Source organism: Elephas maximus, chromosome 4 (assembly GCF_024166365.1).
Source record: "Elephas maximus indicus isolate mEleMax1 chromosome 4, mEleMax1 primary haplotype, whole genome shotgun sequence".
NCBI lineage: Eukaryota > Metazoa > Chordata > Mammalia > Proboscidea > Elephantidae > Elephas > Elephas maximus.
In genome coordinates, this window is record NC_064822.1 from 197,030,095 (window position 1) to 197,049,224 (window position 19,130).

The 19,130-nt window shown below is 55.3% G+C and overlaps 1 protein-coding gene and 1 long non-coding RNA gene across 2 annotated transcripts; both read right to left on the reverse strand.

The window, feature by feature from the left end:
- Window positions 1-1,847: 1,847 nt before the first annotated feature.
- ARSA (arylsulfatase A) lies at window positions 1,848-7,498 on the reverse strand. Its single transcript, XM_049884998.1, has 12 exons — window positions 6,887-7,498; window positions 6,456-6,696; window positions 6,083-6,301; window positions 5,828-5,997; window positions 5,479-5,603; window positions 5,265-5,392; window positions 3,993-4,095; window positions 3,505-3,898; window positions 3,116-3,362; window positions 2,883-2,900; window positions 2,364-2,530; window positions 1,848-1,998 (listed from the first exon to the last, which is right to left on the reverse strand). Exons 1-12 carry the CDS (start codon window positions 7,105-7,107, stop codon window positions 1,848-1,850), a joined length of 2,184 nt encoding a protein of 727 aa, XP_049740955.1. The 5' UTR covers window positions 7,108-7,498.
- Window positions 7,499-8,197: 699 nt separating this feature from the next.
- LOC126074786 (uncharacterized) lies at window positions 8,198-9,404 on the reverse strand. Its single transcript, XR_007517028.1, has 3 exons — window positions 9,046-9,404; window positions 8,468-8,547; window positions 8,198-8,303 (listed from the first exon to the last, which is right to left on the reverse strand). It is a non-coding gene; the product is annotated as an uncharacterized LOC126074786 (long non-coding RNA).
- Between the last annotated feature and the right edge of the window lie 9,726 nt (window positions 9,405-19,130).

The window sequence follows — 19,130 nt, forward strand, 5'->3', positions numbered from 1 at the left end:
TGGCAGCAAAGCCAGGACCCTCAGCCCCACCTGCCACCTAGATTCCCTGGGCTCTTTCCTCAGGAGTCTCCAGTAAGAACTGGCTTGTCCAGCTCACACTGGGTGGCAGTGGGGTGGGGGCATATGCCCTGGAGGGTGGGTTGGGGGGACCCTGGGGCCGAGCCCTCCACATGTGCCTGGAGCCTGTCTGTGTCAGCTGTCCCAAAGCTTGGCTCCGACAGCAGGGCCACTTCTCACATTTGCTGGAATCAGACATGTGATGTGTCAGCGTTTACATGTCCTTCTTTACCACTTGGGCTTTGTGACTCTGGGTAACCCCAGCAAAGTGGAGTTTATCGGAGGGTGTTGGTGACCCCCAAGGCTGAGAGGAAGGCAGGACAAAGGGCACTAAAGGTGAGGCATGGCCTCCTCAGAGAGGTGGGCGGCGCTTCTGCCCCCAGCCCTGCCCTGACAGACTGTGCCATGGAGTCCCACCACCACCTGCTGTCCACCTTCTCCCCGTGGGATGCCTTCCTCGGTGCTGCCTGGCTAAGGGGCCCAGGGGTGCCTTCTGTGCTGTCAGGTGTGCAGCTGGGTGGGGGATTGTACCTGTGCCTGCAGGGCTGTGCCACCCCAGGAGGGGTCTCTTTCCTCACCCAGAGAAGCTGCAGAGCCGGGCTGGGGGCTCCCTGAACCTGGCCTGGGTTGCAGAGGCAGCAGTGAGCAATGTCCCTGTGCTGAAGGCACACTGATTGTTCAGGCACAGGGAGCGACACGAGTGCACATCCAGTCAAGGGCGCTGCTGCCTGGCCTGAGACCTGCGTCCTTGGGTTGCTCTGACTACACATCATTTTAGTAACTAAAAATATTCAGAGGCTTCTTAAAACAGTATTCCACGGAAGCGCCCCCTTTGCTCTCCCACCTGGCCCCTTCAGGCAGGCGAGCGTGTCTGCAAGGGGGAAGATCTCCTTGAAGGGGCCTCAGCTCCTCTGCCCCTGGACACACGGGCTCCTCTGTTGCTTCTTTCCTCACACACCTGAGTGGAAACCACAGCACCAGCACCAACATGGTTATTTGCTCTGCTTTTTCCAAAACACACTCAGTGCCTTGACCAGGGCCCCTCGGGGTTACCAGGAGGATGGACAGCCAGCAGGCTGGCCAGTGGGTTGGTGTAACCCGTTGCCATCGAGTTGATTCTGACTCATAGCAACCCTATAGGACAGAGTAGAACTGCCCCGTAGGGTTTCCAAGGAGCGGCTGGTGGATTTGAACTGCCGACCTTTTGGTTAACAGCCATAGCTCTTACACTACTCACAAAAAACGTTGTTTTACTCAACAGTAGCAGAAAGGGAAGTGCCAGAGACGTTACGGCCAGTGTCTGGGGCCAGGAAAACTATGTGCATATCTGAACATATGTGTGTGGGCATGTATGCATACGTGTGTGCATGCATGTACGCATATGAGTTCTCATGGGGGTGCATGTGTGCATGTACATACAGGTGCGTATGTGTGTGCATGTCCAAGTGTGCGTGTGTGCTCATCATGTATATACATTGAGCATGCACATGTATGCGTGTACATTGCATGTGTGAGTATACCTGCGTGTGCATGTTTATATATATCTGAGTGCTTGGGAGCTTGGACGAGGAGAGTGCGTTGGGCTAAAGCAGCTACAAGGATGAGAAACGCATTTCTGTATGCGAATGCAACACAGCGTAGCCCCAAGAGAGGGCTGGGAGGGTGGGGGTCTCCTCATCTCTCCCCCTGGGGTGCCTTGGGCACACATCCACACACCTGCCACCCCAGCTCCAAAGGCATGTCCAGCAAGGGACAGAGAACCCGACAGCAGTGGCTCAGACAAGCAGAGTTTACTTCCTCACGTCATGCACTATAGAGGGAGGTAGCTGAAGACACGGGTTTGGCAGCCGCAGAACGTCGGGAGGGGCTGGCCTCTCTGTGTTCTGCCGCCGCTTGTCACGAGGTGGCTGCGTGGTCACAGCATCATCTGCACACGCCTCTCTGAGGAGGGAGGCAGGATGGGCCAGCCCTCAGGGACCGGCCAGGTCTCCAGGCCCTGGACCAGCCTCTAGAAGGCACCGTTCTCTCCTGGGGTAGAGGAGGCTGCAACCCCCCACCCAGGCCAAGGGGCCCCTGCCCAGCACTGAAAAAAGTGGGGCCCATTAGTAGGGAAGAGAGTGTCTGCCTGCCCACATGCGCGTGGGACTGTCTGCACCTGGGGGCCTCACACTGCAGGGTCTTGCCCACCCCCAGCCATTGCTCCCCTCCCCTTGCTCAACCAACACTGATGGGTGCCTGGGCAATGTCCTGTCTGGCATCCTGGAGAACAGGGCCATGCTCCTGCACATGTGCACGGCCGTCCTCACAAGACGCAGCAATCACGCACACAAGGGTGGTGCATATGCCGCGCTACACCAAGGACTGAATGAGCAGCTGCGGGGCTGCGTGGACGGGAAGGGTGCGCAGGGGTCCCCTCTGCAAAGGTGGTGTGCTGAGACCTCTGCGAGGAGGAGGGGACGTGGGGCAGGGCCAGCTGGTCAGGGAATGGGCAGGGTGGGGCCGGAGGGGAGACAGCAGAGGGGAGAGAGCAGATGGGTTTTACCCTCACTGAGTGGCAGAGGCTGCGGCGTTTTGCCTCGATAGAACACAACCTGACATGTGGTTTCAGTGACCTTGTCTGCTGGTGGGGGATGGCTCTCAGGGCCAAGGTCGAAGCGGGAGCAATTGGCACCTGCTGATGCCGCCTTCCCAGAAGCCTGCTGGCACCACCTGGAATGTGCTCACTTACCAGGTTCCTTCAGGGCTTCCTGATAAGGGCCTCCAAGAAGTGCTGCTTTCTGCCCCTCCCCTGCCCTGTGTGCACTGGCCCAGAGCACTCACCTCACCTGCTCTCCCATGCCCGCCTGCACAAACACACGCAGGCACACCAGGGCGTGGGATGAACCCCACCTCTGCTTCCTGTAGGCTGTGTGACTTTGGGCTGGTCCTTTAACCTCTCTGAGCCAACGGCACCTAACCCACAGGGTTAGAATGAGGGTTAGATGAATTATCACACCTTGAGGCCAGAGCGGGGCTGGACACACAGGTGCCATGTGTCAGCTCGTGTTATCATCCTCACTGGGTACAAAGGCACCTCGCATACTCCCATCAGCGTAAACACAGACTCATAGTAACAAATGGACCATGCCCTGCCGGGGCTCAGACTGGGGCTCAGGCTGGGCCTGGGGCTGGGGCTGGGGCTGGGGCTCAGGATGGGGCTGGGCCAGGGCCTGGGGCTCAGGCTCGGGTTGGGGTACAGGCTGGGGCTGGGCCTGGGGCTCAGGATGGGGCTGGGGCTCTGGCTCAGGCTGGGCCTGGGGCTCAGGCTGGGGCTGGGGGTGGGGCTCAGGCTGGGGCTGGGGCTGGGGGTGGGGCTCAGGCTGGGGCTGGGGCTGGGGCTGGGGCTGGGGCTGGGGGTGGGGCTCAGGCTGGGGCTGGGGCTGGGGGTGGGGCTCAGGCTGGGGCTGGGGCTGGGGGTGGGGCTCAGGCTGGGGCTGGGGCTCAGGCTGCGGCTGGACTCGGGGGCCCCCAGTGGAGCCCATGCTGGGCCCTGTGTCCGGGCAGTAGCAGCAGTCTGGCCGGGGCTTGCAACCAGGCTGGCAGCAGACTTGTAGAGCGGGGTCCTCCCCCTGGGCCATCTGGCTGGGGCTGAAGGTCATCTCAGCATCAAACTGGGCCTTGAGCAGCTGAAGCTCCTTCAGAGCCTGCAGCACCTCCTGGGTGACCAGGGCCACCCCTCCCAGGAGGTCGTAGTTCTCGCCAGGATCCATGGACAGGTCAAAGAGCAGAGGGGGATCATGGGCGGTCAGTGGGGTCGAGGCGTGACAGGCTGGGTCAGCTGTTGTGTCGCTGTGGGCAGACCCTGGGGGGTAGGGGGGGTGAAAGAGGCTGAGGAATCGAGGCAAGAGGGCTCACCTCTGCATGGGGCATGAGGGAAGGCAGGGCAGGGAGGTTACCCTGAGTGAAGAAGTGAGCCTTGTACTTCCCACTCCGCACGGCGAAGACCCCACGGACCTCATCTGGGTAGATCGGGTAGAAGAAGACAGACTGCCGGGGGCTCTGGGGGCAAAGTCAGGGGGTCATGGTGTGGGGAGGGCCCCAAGCCATCAAATCACGCCCAGAGCCGCCAGGCCCTGCATGTGCACCTGATCCTTGCCCGCCCAGGAGCCAGCAGCTGGGTAGCCCTGTGACGCTGACTGACCAACAGACACCTGGAGCCTGCGGGGTACTGCCCACGCCCGCCCCACATCGATGCTTATGCTCACACTCATGCCTACAGCCATGCTCACACCATACCTACACTCATATCCGCACTCACACAATGCTCACACCCCCACTATGTTCATGCTGACTCTATGCCATGCTCATACCCACACTATGCTCACACTATGCTCACACCCACACTACGCTCACGCCATGCTCACACCATACCTACACTCACACCATGCTCACGCCATGCTCACACCCACAGTACGCTCACGCTGACTGTCATGCGCACACCCACACTATGCGCACACCCACACTATGCTCACACCCACACTATGCTCATACCATGCTCACACCCACACTACGTTCACGCCATGCTCACACCATACCTATGCTCATGACATGCTCACACCCACACTACGCTCATGCTGAGCCTGTCGTGCTCACACCCACACTATGCTCATGCCGTGCTCACACCCCCACTACGCTCACGCTGACACTATGCCATGCTCACACCCACATTCACACCATGCTCACACCCACTACGCTCACGCTGACACTATGCCATGCTCAGACCCACACTATGCTCACGCCATGCTCACACCCACACTACGCTCACACTGACACTATGCCATGCTCACACCCACACTATGCTCATGGACTCTATGCTATGCTCACACCCACACTATGCTCATGCTGACTCTATGCCATGCTCACACCCACACTACACTCATGCCATGCTCATACCCATGCTACGCTCATGCTGACTCTATGCCATGTTCACACCCAGTCACACCACGCTCACACCCCCACTATGCTCACACTGACACTATTCCATGCTCACACCCACACTGACACCACGCTCACACCCCACTACGCTCACGCTGACACTATGCAATGCTCACACCCACCCTCACACCATGCTCACACCCACACTACGCTCACGCTGACTCTATGCTCATGCACACACCACACTCATGCTCAACATGGGAAGGCACACAGGCACTGGTGTCATGACCCACCTTGCCTGTGCCCAGCAGCACGGGGCTGAGGTCGAAGCCATCCAGGGTGACGTTGGGCAGTGGGGCCTCAGCCAGAGCAGCCAGAGTGGGCAGCAGGTCCAGGGAGCTGGCCAGCTCGTGGGTCACCCCTGTGGGCAGAAAGCTGTCAGTCACTCAGTTTGCCTGCGGGGGGAAGGGAGGCTGGGGTCCGCGAGGAGAGGGCCTGAGGACTAACCAGGAGTGATGTGGCCTGGCCAGAAGGCCAAGGCTGGCTGTCGGACACCCCCTTCATAGGTGGTCCCCTTCCCGCACCGCAGGAGGCCAGAGCAGCCGCCGTGAGACATTCGCATTGTCTCGGGCCTGGGATGCACCAGAGGGGTTGTCAGTGACAAGCCCAAGGCCTCCAACTTACTGCCATTGACCCCCAACTCCCACCGCCCATGGATAGTATTGGGCCGCCCCTGACCCTGGCCTAACCAGGGCCAGCACCTCTATGCAGCCAGGGTGCTGTGGTCACTGTCCCTGGCCCCCGTATTCTACCCATCCTTGGCCAGCAGCCAGTCTGGGATGGGGAGCTGGCATACCCATTGTCTGCAGTAAAGATGACCAGTGTCTCTCTAAGCAGTCCCAGGTCCCCAATAGTGGCCATCAGGGCCCCCACGGCCGCATCCAGCTCCATCAAGGAGTCCCCAAATGGCCCACGGCCTGAGTGCCCCACGAAGCTCTTCCCGCTGAACTGGGGGTAGTGGGTGTGCTGCGGGTGGAGGCTGGAGTCAGCATCAGGTGGGAGTGGGGGCTGTGTGCAGGGCAGGGCAGGGCAGGGCAGGGCAGGCACTCACATGGGAGGCGTAGTACAGGAAGAAAGGGCGGCCCTGGCGTTTTGCATCAGCCATGAGGTCACGTGCAAAGGCCACGTAGCGGGCCTCAAGTCCAGGCAGCCAGGGGGGCTGTGCCTCCACAGAGAGGTTCGCCAGCAGTGGGATGGGCACCAGACCCTGGTCACAGCTGCCCTCGCAAAGGGTGTCCGGTGGAAAGCAAGTCAGGTTCTGGCAGGGGCCCTGAAGGAGCAGCTCCAGTGAGGGGTCTGGGGGCCGTGGGTGAGGCGGTGACGGTGCGGGGGCTCTGGGGGCCGTGGGTGAGGCGGTGAGGGGTGCGGGAGAGATGGGTGAGGGAGGTGGGTGGAGGACAGCCCCGGCCTCTAGTATTTTGTACCTGGTCGTGGGAGTAGGGAATGCCCAGGAACCGGTGGAAGCCTTGGTGGGGGGGCAGAAAGGCCCCTCCAGGCCCCACCCCGAGGTGCCACTTCCCAGCCATGCCTGTGAGGTAGCCTCGGGCTTCCAGGACCTCAGCCAGGGTCACCTCCTCCAGGGGCAGGCCCCCTTTGGAGCTGGGCTCCAGAACTCCAGGGTACATGCCCACCCGAACCGGGAGTCGGCCAGTCAAGAGGGCGGCCCTGCAGGACAAGACACAATGTCCCTGAGAATGAGGCAGTGAGAGACTGGAGGAAGAAGGGGAGGGGGAGAAAAACAGGGAAGCACCAAGGGACTCCCCTCCTTCCTCGCTGCAACCCACAGTGACCCTACAGCGAGCGTGGGAGGAGCTGGGCTGGGGGCCGCGTTGAGGGGCCCTCCCTGCCCGCTCACCGCGAGGGCGTGCACAGCGCCACCGGCACGTAGAAGTCCGTGAACCGCAGCCCCCCTGCGGCCAGCTGGTCCAGGTTGGGGGTGGAGGAGCTGGGGTGGCCGTAGGCGCCCAGGTCCCCATAGCCCAAGTCGTCGGCAAAGATGACCACCAGGTTGGGCGGGCTGGCAGCGGCCAGGCCGGCCAGGGCCAGGGCTAGGGCGAGGGGCCACAACGCCCCCATGGCGGCGCGGCGCGGAAGGGCCTGCCCAGACCCCCGGTCGGGAAGGCGAACTGGCTCCAGAGACCCTAGGCCCAGGCGTGACCCCTCTCCAAGCACCCCAGACTCCGGCTTCACCCCTCCCCGGAGGCCCCAGGTCCGGATACCCCAGTTGACAACCTCCTCCCAAAGTTTCAGGCTCGGACTCGGCTCCCGGAGACCCCGACCCGACAGAAGGTCGAAGCCTGGGATTTGAACTCCGGAGGCCCTCAAGGGCCGGGACTCCTTCAGATTCTCGGCCGGAGATCTGCCCGGGTTCACCTGGAGGTCCCGACACAGAAGTCACAAGACCCCGACCCGCGGCGACCGGCGCTGCCAGGGCGATGAAGGGCCGAGAGGGGGCGGGTCGCGGCGGGCGCTTCCGCCTCCACGCGGCCCCGCCCCGCGCAGGCCCCGCCCCGCGCAGGCCTCGCCCCGCGCAGGCCCCGCCCCGCGCAGGCCTCGCCCCGTTCAGGGCCCGCCCCGCGCAGGGTCTGCCCCGCTACTCCGTGACGCACGGCAGGGCCTGCCGGGGCGAGGCGGGCGGGGCCTGCGCGGCGGGCGGGGCCTCACGGGGCGGGGGCGGGACCTGCGCTAGGTGGGGCGGGGCCTGCACAGGGAAGGGAGGGTGGGACCTGCTAGGGGTTGGGCGGGGGCGGGGCCTGCTCAGGGTGGGGCGGGGCCTGCACAGGGCAGGGCGGGCGGGACCTGCGCGGGGCGGGGAGGGGGCGGGGCCTGCTCCGGGCAGGGTGGGCGGGGCCTGCGCGGGGCGGGGCGGGGCGGGCGGGGCGGGGCGGGGCCGTGCGTCAGGTTGGGGGTCTTGCGCCGAGTGGGGGCGGGCTCGGTCCTTAGGGCCCGGCTTCTGGGCTCCCTCGTTCGCCCCAGACCGTTGGCGGCGGCCCGGGCGGGGCGGGCGCTTGTCCTGTGGAGTCGGCTCCGGCCCGGGGAGGCCCCGGCTGGGCGTGCGGCCGGCAGGAGGCGCCCAGTCCGCCCTCTCCCAGCGCTGTCCGTGGACCGAGCACCCGCGGGAGGTGCGGCTTGTGCGCCCCGGAACCTCCCGTGCTGGGAGATTGGGGCACCCTTGTTTAGCAGACCTGAACATCGTAGACGTTATGGGCCCCTTACCCGGCGAAGGAGCAAATCAAAGTGAAAACCGCACGAAACCATAAGTGAACGGAGCCCTACAAACGATTTATGGTTTCCCTCAGGGCTCTCTTTAGTGTTTGAAACACGAAAAAGCTAATTCTTTGAAACCTCTTTCCCTTCTGCGTGTGTGTGTGGGTGTCAGGGGGTTAGGATGGTCAGCCTCCGCGCACCCACCCCGGCACCAGTAGGGAGAACAGACCTGGAGAGAAAAGAACTGGGTCCTAGCTCCATGTCTGAAGTATGGACAGATGACAGGTTTTTGGCTCTCAGTTTGTTTAGCTGTACAGTGGAAATGGCAAGGCTGTTTCTCAGCGTGGGAGCTAGCGCCCAGGGAGAGGGCCCCAAGGCCCTCTCTGGCAGTCGCTGGGCCTCCCTGGGACATGTCACCCTAGGGCAGGTTTCCCCAGGTCAGTGCTCCCAGGGCACATCCCTGAGAACAGCTCCCCAGGGCATGTTCCCCCAGAGCCAGTTCTTCAAGGGCAGCACCCCAGGGCAGTCCCCCCAGGGGCAGGTCCCTCCAGGACAACTCCCCTCAGGCAGCCCCCACAGGGCAGGCCCTTCCAAGAGCAACCCCCAGGGCATGTTCCCCCAGGCAGTGCCCCCCAGGGCAGATCCCTACAGGGCAGTGTCCCTCAGGTAGGTCACCCCAGGTTAGTGCCCCCAGGGCAGGTCCTCCTAGAGCATCCCCAAGGCAGTCCCTTCAGGGCCAGTTCCCCCAGGGCAGGTCCCCCCACGGCAGGTCCCCACAGGGCAGGTCCTCACAGTGCAGGTACTCACAGGGCAGGTCCCCATAGGGCAGGTCCTCACAGGGCAGTTTCTCCACAGGGCAGGTCCCCATAGGGCAGGTCCTCACAGGACGGGTCCTCACAGCACAGGTCCCCATAGGGCAGGTCCTCACAGGGCAGGTCCCCACAGGACAAGTCCTCACAGGGCAGGTCCCCACAGCGCAGGTCTCCATAGGGCAGGTCCTCACAGAGCAGGTCTTCACAGCACATGTCCTCACAGGGCAGGTCCCCATAGGGCAGGTCCTCACAGGGCAGGTCCCCCCAGGGCAGCTCCCCCAGGGCTGGTATCCCCAAAGCAGGTTTCCCAGGGCAGGCCCTTAAAGGGCAGGCCCCCAGCTCCTTGGCCTTGGTTTCCCCCACAGGCTTATGGGGCCATCCCCTCGGGGGACTTCCAATGACCTTCAGGAAGAGCAGAACCCGGGGTGCCCTGATTTGAGAAGGCTTCCTGTGACCAGCCAGCCCTGGCAGTGGTCATCAACCCCGAAGCCAGTGGGAGTATGGGCAGGGCCTGAGGAAAGTCCTCTGGGAACCGGGGTGGGAGGCCTAGGGTGCAGTCACCTGGCTGGAGAGTTGCATTTTCCTGCACAGATGCTCCAAGATGAAGGGCCAGCTTGTGGGGGCCAGTCCAAGGGCAGTACCCTTGTTTGACATGCACAGGGGCTCTCAGAGACGACAGGGAATGGGGAGCAGGGTCTGAGGCTCACATTCCAGAAGGTGGTTTCTGGGTCTGTGCGTGGGAGCGAATTCCCTGAGGGGTGGGGTGGGGCAGGTGCTGCAGGGCTGTGATTTACAGCCAGGACAGAAAGCTCTTCTCTGGCCCAGAAACCTTTGAACCTGTAATTGGAGCTGTCACAGCTGGTTGGCGCTGTGCATTGGAGTTTAAAAGGAAGAAACCAAAAGTGCTTTCTTGTCTTTCATCTGTAAGCTGGGAACTACCCCAGGTGGCGAGGTTATTCTCTGGAAGAGCCTGCTTGAGGCTGGACGTTGTACAAATGGCCCGCACGTCCTAGCGCCTCTGGAAGGAGTGCAGGAGTGCACCCAGATGCAGCCAGCTTTGCCCACCCTGACCTCTGGCCCTTGCGTGGGCGGACTGAGTGTTGCCACCACTGTTCAAAGCCAGGCCTCTGCAGGCTGCTGCTGCCTTTGGAAGATGTGAGTCCTTTTTTGGCGTTGCTGTGGGAGCCGGGGAGTGGGAGCAGGGCTGGCCTACTGTGGAGCTGCCGCGGCAAGAGGGTCAGCCTGGGATAGAGCCCAGATTGGAGGCCGCCTGCTGGGTGCAGGAAGTAGCTCTGTCGCTTGGGGCATTGCTAATTTGGGACTAACGCCCACAGATGGTGGGAGAGGGGCCTTGAAGTGAGTGGTATTGGACTTTCCTTTCTGCCACTTGGGTGAGGGTGGGAGAGCCCTCTCTCCTGAGCCAGGCAGGTAGAGGGTGGAGGTGGGCAAGAACGAGCTCACTTGGCCGTGTGAGGGATTCTGCAGCAGGTCAAGGGAGCCAAGGTAGGCCACACACCAGGGACTGGTGGTGTGCGGACCAAGGATACGGGGCCCTCTGGTAGCCTCTTCCTTCCTCAGCCTTCCCTCTCTCAGTAACCACCGTCCTGCTCCTCCCGCACCACTGGGCAGCCCCACTGTGTTCCAGGCTGCATGTCGCCTTCCCAGCCACCCTGAGTGCAGTGCCCTCCTCTACAAAGAGGAGCCAGCTTTGTGGGCCCAGCTGGGTGGGGTGACCGAGGGAAGGTGCGGCCAAGAAATGGAGTGAAGGGTTTCTGGATGGCAGAGGCCACATGGCTATTCCGCTGGGCACCCAGAGCAGGGGAACCTCTGTGGCCCCAGGCTTGTTGGCTGTGCGGTTTCCAGGAACGAAAGGTGTGAAGGGTATCTCCAGGTCTCACGAAATGACCCAGACCACAGTCAAAATCAGGAGAGTCACAGCTTCTCCTCTGGCTCCTGGACAGGGATCAGTTCACTGGCTGGGAGCCCTCTGCCTGCAGGATGACCCTCCAGAAACACCACTGTCTGCTGCCTGCCCACAGGAGGTGCAGCCACAGCAGGCTAACTGAGCACTGAGGGACACAGGGCCTTTCTGGGAATGGTGGGTGCTGGACACTCTCATGCCCTCGTACCCACTGGTCAGAGTGTGGCTTTGGGAGTGCAGTGTGTTGGATGGCTTTTGTGTGCCTTTCTTGCCATGGTCTTGTGACTCTCACCCAAGTGATTGGGTGGGACTGTGCACAAATGGGGTAATTTTAATCCACCAAAGGGATTGGTCAGTTTTGCCACCCTGCTGGGCTTGAAGTGAGCCATCCCAGAGGCAGGAGGGAGAGGATCTGACCACCACGAAGGAAGAAGAGCCAAGAGTGGAGTGTGTCCTCTGCACCCTGGATCCCTGCACTGTGAAGCTCCTGGAACCAGGGGATTGAGAGAGAGCTGTAACACTGAAGACGGCGAGAAGCAGTGGTGGAGAAATGGTAGAAAGAGAGACCAGAGGAGACAGCATGGTGGGCTTCCTGGCCTACAGAGCAAGAAAGCTGAGCACCTTCGTGTCGAGTCTTATTGGCAGAGCTAAAAGAGCATTGTAACATTTGCCCAAGCAGGGCAGAGGCCGAGGGCCAGAGAGGCGTGCCTGGGGGCACAGTTGAGAAGACGCTTTCCTGATGGAAGAACTTTATCCTGGGTGTTCCTAAGCCTGAATTGTAACCTGTTACTTCCCTAATAAGCCCCATAATTGTGAGTATGGTCTGTGAGGTCTGTATGACCATTGCAATGAATTACCAAACCCAGCAGAGAAGTAGAGAATGCTGTGGGAGGGACGGCTGGTGTCAGAATTGGTGAAGATAGTGGAGAGAAGAGGCATGTCTGACCTTGAACTCATAGGAATCAGCCTTGGGCTATTGATCCTGGTCTATCTTCCTCGTGAAGTTAGAGGAGGTCAGACACAGCCCCTCTTGCCACACCATTTTTATAAGGGGTCAGACGAGAAATGCATGTGGGCCGTAGTCCATCTCACGGTGGACCCAGTGGGTACCAGGAATCTAGCCTGTGCTAATTTCCTCCATGTTGAGCATATCATTTGAACAAATACAATCAGCAACTGGCCAAGACACACACCATCTGCTGATCCAAGCAAGGGCTCTCAGATAGAGTAGGGGGCACCTGAAGCTCCTAGAGCTACCCTTCCTGTATCAGTTGAGGAAGCACCAGCTACTCTGACAGATAAACACCAAACCTCTGAAGCATAATACATGTTTATTTCTTGCTCACAGAAAGTCCAATCCGCAACATGGGTAGGGCTGGGGGGCTTTCTGCTCCATACAGTCATTTAAACCCATTGCCGTCCAGTCAAATTCTACTCATAGCGACCCTATAGGACAGAGTAGAACTGCTCCATAGAGTTTCCAAGGAGCGCCTCGTGGATTTGAACTGCCCACCTTTTGGTTAGCAGCCATAGCTCTTAACCACAGTCATTTAGGGACCAGTTTTATGGTGTTCATTTGGGGGGCGATTCCCAGAAGCTCAAATTAGACCTTTCTCTTCCAGTTCTTGCAATGATTTTGTGGGCACCAATTCCCTTTCTTAAATTCCTTTCTGCTCAAACTAGACACAAGTATGTCTGTAACCTACGACTGAACCTGGCCTCTTACAGTCAGTGAGACGACATGGCCAAGGAACTGAAAGGCCGTGTTGTGAGGGACCACTCAAAGGGGCGTGGATGGTGTCAGGATGTGGGATAAACAGGCAGTCTGTGACCCCGAGGCCTGTGGGCAATGGGTTTCTCTTTGTATACTGCCTTTCTGGTCATGGCCTTGTAACGCCCATGAAATGATTGGGTGGGACTATGCAAATATGATGTGTAAGACTCTTGCCAGGATTGGCTGGGATATGCAAGTAAGGTGCCTGAGGCTCACCAAGGTGACTGGCCAGTTTTGCCATCCCACTGGGCTTAAATACGGCCAGTCCCCGAGGTTGAGGGGAGGACTTCGCCACTATCGAGAAGACCTGGGAGCAGAACACATCCTTTGGAATTAGGGTCCCTGCACTGAGAACCTCCTAGATCCATGAGACAGAAATCTGTAACAGCGGAGGCAGCGATGGCACAAGTCAACAGCAGCATGAGACGGCAGCAGCACGGGACTGGTGGACAGCCGCAGTGGGTTCCTTGACCCACAGAGTGAGAGCCTAGCGCCTTCGGGCAGGAGGCTTGCTGGTGGAGTGGGGCACCTCCAGGCACTTACTGGCGAGCTAAAGAGCGTGAGCAGGGCAGAGGCCCGGCCCGAGACGGGCAGAGGCCGGGCCCAAGCAGAGCCCAGCGGCAGAGGCCTGCCTACAGGTATGGCCAAGAAGAAGCTGTCCTGACCAAAGAATTATCCTGAGTTGTTGTTGTTACTTCCAAGCTGATCTTGATCCTGCACTGTAACCTGTTTAAAAAAAAATTACTTTCCTAATAAACCCCATTGTTGTGAGTATGGTCTGTGAGCTCTGTGTGTTCATTACAATGAATTCTCAAACCCAGCAGAGAAGTAGAGAGTGCCATGGGAGGGACGGCTGGTGTCAGAATTGGTAAAAACTTTGGAGAGTGGAGGTACGTCTGACCTCCACCTCACAGGAATCAGCTTTGGGCTGCTGCCGATGGTTATTCTGTCTCCTCTGCCTGAAGTTAGGGGACTTTTGTCGCTACCATTTTACAACGTCAAAGCCCTCAGTGAATGTGAGGATGTGGTTGACCAAATGGGACCTATTTGCTCACTGCTGGACCCCTAGTGCCTTATACGTGGGGGTGGGGGGTAGGGAGAGTGGTGGGGTGGAATAAACTTTTAAAATGCAGAATGTTCTGTTCATTTATGTATTCATCTCTTGCTGGTCCAGCAAGCAATCATTAAGCACTCATGTGTGTTGAGTGCTATGGTTGAATAAGGAAAGCAGATTTCCAACTGTATATTCTGACCTCCCCCATTGCAAAACACCTGGAAATGCTGACTAAAATATAATAAACATTCTTTCAAATGTATAGCTGAGCTTAAAAGAAAGCAATGGACATAGAATGAAGAGGAAGCTGAAGCCAGCATGGTAAGCTAGTATAGGATCTGGGGCATTTTCCAATACCAGGAACTTAAAGCCTCAGGTATTAATGGCTGAACAGGAGGCAAGAGACAAGGCCCGTGTAATGTGAAAAGGTGGAATTGAGATTCTCACATAAAGCCAGGACTTCAGAAGACCTACGATCTCAGTGAAAGGCTAGAAAAACTAGGGAAAACAAACAAATAAAAAAGAAAAACAAAAACTACTTTCCAGGAAAAACAACCCCCAAACCCCATTGCCATCGAGTTGACTCTGACTCATAGTGACCCTATAGGGCAGAGTAGAACTGCCCCATAGAGTTTCCAAGGAGGGCCTGGTTGATTTGAACTGCTGACCTTTTGGATAGCAGACCTTTTTGTTAGCAGCTGTAGTTCTTAACTGCTACGCCACCAGGGTTTCCAGGAAAGAGAAATGAGAAATTTTGTAACTTGACCTCACCACCAGGTTGGAAAAGCCTCCTCTGAGAATGCAGAAGTATAGACTTACCTTCAAATGAATGTGCGTTTTAAATATATACTACCTGAGTAGTTTGGGGACTGCCACATTGAGAAATTAAAGTGGATCGTCAATTGGTGGAACTGGGGCACCTGCAGAAGGAAATGCAAATCATCTCTGGAGGAATGCACCCACAGATTAGCTGTGGTGCAGTGAATTACTTAATATGGCCCTTCTAGCCATAGTCTTTGTGACTCCCACACAGTGATTGGGTGGGACTTTGCACATAAGGTGCCTGTGCCCAATGAAGGGATTGGACAGCTTGCTGCTAATGCAAATAAGGTGTGTGGCACACTTGTGGGGGCGGGACCATGCAAACAAGGCATATGGAACCCTAACGAGAGAATTGATTGGTTTTGCCACTCCACTAGGCCTAAAATGAGCTACCCCAGAGATGGATGGGGGAACCCACGACCACCAAGAAGAAGAGGTAGGAGTGGAGCACGTCCTTTGGATCTGGGATCCCTGTGCTGAGAACCTCTTAGAACAAGGAGAAAGAGCTGTAACACTGGAGATGGTGCAAGATGGTGAGAAGTGGTGGCAAGTGCAGCAAAGAACCGGCAGCAGCAGAACCAGGAACCCGATGCGAGATGGCATGGTGGGCTTCCTGGCCCACGGAGTGAGGTGGCTACAGTGTGTGTGCTGACCCACAGAGCAGAGGGAGCTGAGTGCCTTCAGGCAGGAGGTTTCCTGGTGGAGTGGGGTTCCCCTGGGCACTTACTGGCAAAGATAGATTTGTTACGCTTGCTGGAGCAGGGCTGAGAGGCTAACGGGCTGAGGGCTGGAAAGAGAGGCCTGCCTGCAGGCACAACTGAGAAGAGGCTGATCTGATCGAAGAGCTGTATTCTGAGTTGTTTCTGATCCTGAATTGTAACCTGTTACTTCCCTAATAAACTCCATCATTGTGAGTATTGTCTGTGAGTTCCGTGTGGCCATTACAATGAATTACTGAACCAAGCAGAGGAGTAGACAGTGCCATGGGGGGATGGCTAGAGTCAGAATTGGTAAAAAGGTTGGAGAGAGGAGGTACACCTGACCTCAGCCCCAGAGGTCTCAGCCTCGAGTTGCTGATGCTGCGAACGATTCTCTCCCCTCGTGAAGTAAAGGAGCTCAGACGCCTCCGCTACATCGTTTTTACTTTAACTAAACATGAATCACAATCTAAAATTACAAAACATGCTAAAAATGTTTACAGAAATAAAAGATGAAATTGAAAACATGAACAAGGAATGAGAAATTATCAAAAATGTATCTGAAAAACAGAAAGAAAATAAATTGGATAATTTGAAAAGAAACTAAATATAACTTTTGTTGTTGTTGTTGTTAGATGCTGTTGAGTTGGTTCTGACTCATAGCGATCCCATGTACAACAGAATGAAACACTGCCCGGTCCTGTGCCATGCCCACAATCGTTATGCTTGAGCCCATTGTTGCAGCCACTGTGTCAATCCATCTCGTTGAGGGTCTCCCTCTTTTTCGCTGACTCTCTACTTTACCAAGCATGATGTCCTTCTCCAGGGACTGATCTCTTCTGATAACATGTCCAAAGTATGTGAGACAGAGTCTCGCCATCCTTGCCTCTAAGGAGTATTCTGGTTGTATGTCTTCCAAGACAGATTTGTTTGTTCTTTTGGCAGTCGGTGGTATATTCAATATTCTTTGCCAACAGCACAATTCAAAGGTGTCAATTCTTCAGTCTTCCTTATTCATCGTCCAGCTTTCGCATGCATAAGAGACAATTGAAAACACCATGGCTTGGGTCAGGTGCACTTTAGTCCTCAAGGTGACATCTTTGCTTTTTAACACTTTAAATAGATCTTTTGTAGCTGATTTGCCCAATGCAATGCATCTTTTGATTTCTTGACTGCTATTTCCATGGGCATTGATTGTGGGTCCAAGTAAAACTAAATCCTTGACAACTTTGATCTTTTCTCCATTTATCATGATGTTGCTTATTCGTCCAGTTGTGAAGATTTTTGTTTTCTTTATGTTGAAGTGTAATCCATACTGAAGGCTGTGGTTTTTGGTCTTCATCAGTAAGTGCTTCAAGTCCTCTTCACTTTCAGCAAGCGTCATGTGCATAACGCAGGTTGTTAATGAGTCTTCCACCAACCCTGATGCTCCGTTCTTCTTTATATAGTCCAGTTTCTTGGATTATTTGCTCAGCATACAGATTGAATAGGTATGGTGAAAGGATACAACCCTGATGTACACCTTTCCCGACTTTAAACCATGCGGTATCCCCTTGTTCTGTCCAACCAACTGCCTCTTGATCTATGTGCAGGTTCTTCATGAGCATAATTGTTCTGGAATTCCCATTCTTTGGAATGTTATCTACAATTTGTTATGATCCACACAGTTGAATGCCTTTGCATAGTCAATAAAGCACAGGTAAACATCTTTCTGGTATCCTCTGCTTTCAGCCAAGAGCCGTCTGACATCAGCAATGATATCCCTGGTTCCATGTCCTTTTCTGAACCTGGTCTGAATTTCTGGCGGTTCCCTGTCGATATACTGCTGCAGCCACTTTTGAATGATCTTCAGTAAAATATTACTTGTATGTGATATTAATGATATTATTCAATAATTTCTGTATTCAGTTGGATCAGCTTTCTTGGGAATAGGCATAAATATGGATCTCTTCCAGTCGGTTGGGCAGGCAGCTGTCTTCCAAATTTCTTGGCATAGACGAATGAGCACTTCCAGGGCTGCATCCGTTTGTTGAAACATCTCCACTGATATTCCGTCAATTCCTGGAGCCTTGTTTTTCACCAAGGCCTTCAGTGCAGCTTGGACTTCTTCTTTCAGTACCATCGGTTCCTGATCATATGCTACCTCTTAAAATGGTTGAACATCGACCAATTCTTTTTGGTATAATGACTCTGTGTATTCCTTCCATCTTCTTTTGATTATTCCTTCATCATTTAATATTTTTCCCATAGAATCTCTCACTATTGCAACTGGAGGTTTGAATTTTTTCTTCATTTTTTTTCAGCTTGAGAAACGCCAAGTGTGTTCTTTCCTTTTGGTTTTCTATCTCCAGGTCTTTGCACATGTCATTAGAATACTTTACTCTGTCTTCTCGAGCAGTTCTTTGAAATCTCTGTTCGGTTCTTTTACTCGATCATTTCTTCCTTTTGCTTTAGCTACTCCACGTTCAAAAGCAAGTTTCAGAGTCTCTTCTGACATCCTTTTTGGTCTTTTTTTTTTTTTTTCTTTCCTGTCTTTTTGATGCCCTCTTGCTTTCTTCATATATGATGTCCTTGATGTCATTCCACAACTCGTCTGGTCTTCGGTCATTAGTGTTCAATGTGTCAGATCTATTCTTGAGATGGTCTCCAAATTCAGGTGAGATATACTCAGCGTCATACTGTGGCTCTTGTGGACTTTTTCTTATTTTCTTCCATTTCAACTTGAACTTGCATATGAGCAATTGATGGTCTGATCCGTAGTCAGCCCCTGGCCTTGTTCTGAGTGATGACATTGAGCTTTTCCATCATCTCTTTCCACAGATGTAGTTGATTTGATTCCTGTGTATTCCATCTGGCGACGTCCAAGTGTGTAGTCACTGCTTTTGTTGATGAAAAAAGGTATTTGCAATGAAGAAGTTGTTGGTCTTGCAAAATTCTATCATGTGATCTCTGGCATCATTTCTGTCACCAAGGCTGTATTTTCTGACTATTGACTCTTCTTTGTTTCCAGCTTTTGCATTCCAGTCTCCAGTAATTATCAATGCATCCTGATCATATATTCGATAAATTTCAGACTGCAGAAGTTGGTAAAAATCTTCAATTTCTTCATCTTTGGCCATAGTGGTTGGTGTGTAAATTTGAATAATAGTCTTATTAACTGGTCTTCCTTGTAGATGTATGGATATTATCCTATCACTGAGAGCTTTGTACTTTGGGATAGATCTTGAAATGTTCTTCCTGACAATGAATGCAACACCATTCCTCTTCAAGTTCTCATTCCAGGCGTGGTAGACCATATGATTGTCTGATTCAAAATGGCCAATACCAGTCCATTTAATGCCTAGGAAATCAATGTTTATGCATTCCATTTCATTTTTGACGATTTCTAGTTTTCCTAGATTCATACTTTGTACATTCCAGGTTCCGATTATTAATGGATGTTTGGAGCTGTTTCTTCTCATTTTGAGTCTCGCCACCTCAGCAAATGGAGGTCCTGAAAGCTTGACTCAATCCACGTCATTAAGGTCGACTCTACTTTGAGGAGGCAGCTCTTCCCCAGTCATCTTTTGAGTGCCTTCCAACCTGGGGTGCTCATTTTCCAGCACTATATCAGAAAATGTTCCGCTTCTGTTCATAAGGTTTTCACTGGCTAATGCTTTTCAGAAGTAGACTGCTGGGTTTTTCTTCCTAGTCTGTCTTAGCCTGGAAGCTCAGCTGAAACCTGTCCTCTGTGGGTGGCCCTGCTGGTATTTGAATACCGGTGGCGTAGCTTCCAGCATCACAGCAACGTACAAGCCCCACAGTACGACAA